The following is a 5,000-nucleotide window of genomic DNA, read 5'->3' as shown; positions in this document are numbered from 1 at the left end:
CTCTCTCTCTGATTGTTCTCGTCTCCCTGTCTCTTCATCATCGCTCCTTTTTTTCTCTCTCTCATTTCCACTCTTTTTTTCTCTCTACCTCTTTCTCTTTCTCCCCCGTGCGCTCTCTCTCTCATCACTTTTTTTCTGGCCCTCATTATTTTACCTTCCTTTCTTTATTCCACTGCTCTCATCTGTTAATGTATTCTTGTTATTGCTGTATTTGTCACACGCACAGACACTCAGAGGGGTACTATTCCATCTAATATTTTCATTCTCTCACTTACCATTTGCTTCCTAATGGGCTCTCTACTCTTTCGTTCCCTCTCAAACTCTTCATCCATCTCTCACCCTCTTTCTTGTCATCCATCTTTCTCTTCTACCCTCTCTTTTTTCATTCATCGAGCTCTCTGTCTCTCTCTCTGCTTCTGATACTGCTTTATTTTACCCCACTCTTTTGCAGTTTGTGAAACACACGCACACATGTGCACACACACGCACACCCTCAAACGTGTTTACTCATTAATATAATTCCCCATGCTGTGCATTCTCTCTCCTCTCTCTCCTCTGAGCTGTGTTGAAGCTCCTGATGCTCTGTGTTTCACAGCCCCCTTGAAGGTGTCGATCTCTACTCTCCTATAGGGGTGTGTGCATTACAGTATATCCAAATCGGGATACCTCGTCACGGACCTCTTCACTGTACACGGATTGTATCGGAGGTGTCAGTATCGATATTTCATTTAATAAAATAAAATAAATTGACTTTTGAATGCCACACAGCAACTGCGATGCGTATCACAAAATGAACAGTGGGCCCACCTGTGTTTTACAATCACTACTGTGTAACTGTTGCTCAGCAGAAAAAAAGTAATATTTGGTTTAACATATTTCTGTTTTCTTAATGATATAAAATAAATAGAATAATAAGAAGAACTGTAGGCCTTGCGGTCCATATCGGTCTTACGGTCCGTATCACCATATCGTGACCTCTTTATCAAGATGTGTATTGCGAGGAGGTTAGCATTACCCACACTTACTCATCTCCATGTTACCTTGTTCCTTGTGTAACCAGCGCTGAACATTCAGTTACTGAGCTGCAAGGCCTCATTCACCCCAAGGCTTGAGGATTCGCAGAATTCATACGGGTGGTGTGCAACTGTTGAATTATTGAGCTGAGTGTTGAACTGAGATGAATTGTGGCCTCGGGGTCTGCTGAAGGTGTTGGTGTTGAAGGCAAACACACATACACGCACGCACGCACGCACGCACACACTCTCTCTCTCTCTCTCTCTCTCTCTCTCTCTCTCTCTCTCTCTCTCTCTCTCTCTCTCTCTCTCTGTGACACACGTTGGCTGGTGAATATGTGGGGAACTCTCAGGGGCTCCTGCACTTTCTCTCTGTCGCTGTTACTTTGTAACTCACATTGGCAAGATGCTGTCTAAGGTGAATCCTATGCACACACCCATACACACCCATCCACACCCATCCACACCCACTCACCCACACCCACCCGCACGCACGCACGCACGCACGCACGCACGCACGCACGCACGCACGCACGCACGCACGCACGCACGCACGCACGCACGCACGCTCTCTCTCTCTCTCTCCCTCTCCCTCCCTTTACACTCACGTTGGCTGGTGAAGATGCTGTCAATGGTGAACTCCCTCATGCCGCTGAAGGTGTTGCTGTCCATGGCCGAGGAGCCGTCCCAGCTGTCCCCAACGGCCGAGTCCACGGAGGGGATGGTGTTGGAGGTGGTGGTGGTGGTGGAGAAGATGTCAGACAGCTTACCCCCTCCTCCTCCTCCTCCTCCTCCTCCTCCTTTGCTACCGCCACTGCTGCTGCCACTCAGCCCGCCCCCTCCTCCTCCTCCTCCACTGAGCCCTCCTCCTCCAAGGCCTCCACCAATGGTAGCGCTGCTGTTGTTGATTGGCAGCTCATCCTCACCCTCGCTGCTCAGGCCTCCTCCTCCTCCTCCTCCCAGTCCCATGTTGCCCAGATTCACACTGCCCAGGCCCACACACGGCTGCTTTGGACTCACCACTAGAGGGGGGAGGAGAGAGAGAGAGAGAGAGAGAGAGAGAGAGAGAGAGAGAGAGAGAGAGAGAGAGAGAGAGAGAGAGAGAGAGAGAGAGAGAGAGAGAAAGGGGTTGTGAGGGAGAGAAGGGGAGGAGCGAGAGAGGGGGCAGTGGGATGGTTGGAGGAATAGGGAAAAGAAAGGAGGGGTGAGAGAAGAAGCAAAATAAAGAGAGAGAAAAGAGAGAGAGGGGGAAGGAAAAAGAGAGAAAGAGAAAGAGACAGAGAGGTGCAGAACACATATAGATAAATGTATTTATGTGGCTGAGGGTTGGCGCTGTCTGCAGTGCTAATGTGCAGCATAAGCAGACTGTAGTGCAGTGCAGTCAATAATGAAAGATGTTTCAAAACCCAGAGCCTTTTAATGATGTTACGACTAACACCCCCGTGTGCTGTACGGACCAATAGGGTAGTAATAATACATACGAGTTAATGGCCCTATCAGGAGAGCGCAATATATACTACTTACGACACTATTACACTTTGGATATCAAGATTAAAGATAGCAGACTATACACATGTGTCTTCATATACGTACAGTATGTGTATAATCCCATTTACGGATTGTGTGTGTGTTAAAGGCAAATAAGAGAGACTAGTGGTGTGTGTGTGTGTGTGTGTGTGTGTGTGTGTGTGTGTGTGTGTGTGTGTGTGTGTGTGTGTGTGTGTGTGTGTGTGTGTGTGTGTGTGTGTGTGTGTTGTAATTACTGCTTCATGTCTTGTGTTGTCTATTTCTGTCTAACTGGTGCCGGTAGAAAATAAACTCTGAATCGACTTTATTGATCCACGCCGCATGTGCAAGTGAACTGGGGCTCCTGTGCATGTGTGCATGCCTGTGAGTGTGTATGTGTGTTCACCAAGTGTTTTGTGCATGCTGGAGTTTGCCATAGGGTTGAATGTGCATGTGTGTGAATGTGTGTGCATGTGTTTGCGTGCGCATGTGTGGGTATATTATACATGTTTGTGTGTGCGTGTGTGCGCGTGCGTGCGTGCATGTCTGCGTGCTTGTGCATGTGTGTGTGTGTGCTTGTGCATTTGTCAGTGTATACATGTGTGGATGTGTGTAGTGGTGGGGAGGGAGGGATATAATCAAGTCACATGGCCGAATGATGCAGTGGTTTCACTTGGTGAATTACAATGGGGAAACTGGAGCTGCTTGTCATTGGATGCCTTATCCAGCTATTGCATTGGGGGTGCATTGAGTGTGCGTGTGTGTGTGTGTCTGTGTGTGTGTGTGTGTCTGTGTGTGTGAGTGTGTGTGTGTGTGTGTGCATTAGACAACATTAGTGGTAGTCCTTGACTTGACTCATATGTCTTGAGTCTGCTGCCGCTTCTTATTTTCCATTAGTGTGACTGACATTCCAATAATATGAGTGAGTGAGTGTGTGTGTACGTGTGACGTTCCAATCACACAACTGTATGTGCATGCGTGCGTGTGCGTGTGTGATAAGATCTGAGCGTTAAACCATTCATCAATGTGTATGCACAGAGAGTAGGTAAACAAAGTTTTAAGATTCTCTCCAGTTTTCCATGTTTATTCCATACAGTGGCGGAACATTTACGCACAGGGCCCCAGGGCAAAACACAGACAGGGCCCCCTACACAGCCCGTAAAGGTCATAATAGGCCCCCAATACCAATACAGGAGGGCCCTGGCCCCAGGGGCAAATGCCCTGCTTGCCCACCCTATAGCTCTGCCCCTGCCTTCATCTCATAGTCCGTTTTGCAATGACAAAGAGATGACCGTTTGTGGTCGTGTGTGTGAGTGTGTGTGACGTGAGTGGTGTTGTTGTGTACGATCTCCTTGTTTCTTGATCTTGAGTGTGACTGACTCTCCGACCTGATGCAGGTGTGTGCGGGTGTGTATAAGTTTGTGCGTAACTGTTTGTGTGTGTATATGCGTGTCTGTGTGTGTGTACGTATATGCATCAAGAAGAATCAAGAGCTTTTATTGTCATTGACAAATAAATTTGACAACGAAATTGCGTTTTAGAATACACTGTACATGTACCCCAGGGCCGCTGCTCATACGAGCGCCGCCACTAACACACCTCCACCACCTAGGCTCAAGTTTAATACACATTGGGAAAGGATGAGGGTAAAAAATTTGTCCATGTCTTCATATTATAGAGTTACAACATCAAGGCATAGATGAAAAAAACCTCATATTTTAGCAAGAAAGCAGTAGAGACAAACATTCGTATGAACCGGGGGGTGGGGGTGGGGGGGTTGGAGATGGGGAAGGGAGAGAGGTTGCAGATAAGACAGAGGACGCGTTGAAGTTGAGGGAGGGGGGGGGTGGCACTGGGTAGTCCTATCCCCACTGTGCACCAGATCTTATCCGCCTGAGAGACGGCCTTGGCCTGGTCCACAGCAAGTCCAAAACAACACCAGGTGTCCATTGTGATGGGTAGGGAGGCAGAGTCTCCTGACACTGCTTGTCCTCCAGGGAGAGATAGATGAGTCCTGACCTAGGTCAGGTCGCTGATTTGCTGGGGCGCCAAAGACAGATTAGATTCATGTTTGGGTTATTGCAGGCATTCCTTTTTACTGCTCTGCAGGGATACGCATGTGACTGGCCACACGTCTCAAATACAGATGAATTTCCAACAATTTTGCCTCCAGCCCGATCGATTCAATTTGGCGGTTGTGTGCGACAAGTCCATCAATGCGGCGATCCATAGCTTCGAGGTGGCGTTGTACGGCCACAAGCCCTTCCAACAGTCTGTCCATCGTACGGTGACCAGCCACAGAACTCTCCAAAGCGCGATTCACAACCACATTCTGTGCTCGAACTTCACTGCCCACCTTATCAATCAAGCCGCGCAGCTTGGGGCCCATAATAGCTGCTGCGATCCTCGTACAGTTGCGGTAGATCAGGCCCAAGAGTAATCCAATTCCCAACAAGCCTGTCACCAGAAAGCCAAAGATGT

General features: G+C 48.4%; 1 protein-coding gene across 1 annotated transcript in view; it reads right to left on the bottom strand.

Moving 5' to 3' along the window:
- The window catches only part of grip1 (glutamate receptor interacting protein 1), a 426,493-nt gene that overhangs the window by 31,851 nt on the left and 389,642 nt on the right, over nucleotides 1-5,000 (bottom strand). Inside the window, exons 19-20 of the mRNA XM_063212629.1 lie at nucleotides 1,898-2,035; nucleotides 1,622-1,801 (exon numbers count right to left, since the gene is read on the bottom strand). Of these exons, the coding sequence (XP_063068699.1) occupies nucleotides 1,622-1,801; nucleotides 1,898-2,035 (318 nt within the window). The remainder of the gene's footprint in view (nucleotides 1-1,621; nucleotides 1,802-1,897; nucleotides 2,036-5,000) is intronic.

Source organism: Engraulis encrasicolus, chromosome 12, assembly GCF_034702125.1.
Source record: "Engraulis encrasicolus isolate BLACKSEA-1 chromosome 12, IST_EnEncr_1.0, whole genome shotgun sequence".
NCBI lineage: Eukaryota > Metazoa > Chordata > Actinopteri > Clupeiformes > Engraulidae > Engraulis > Engraulis encrasicolus.
Note: the sequence above shows the minus strand (reverse complement) of the source record. Positions and strands in the feature narration are given on the sequence as shown.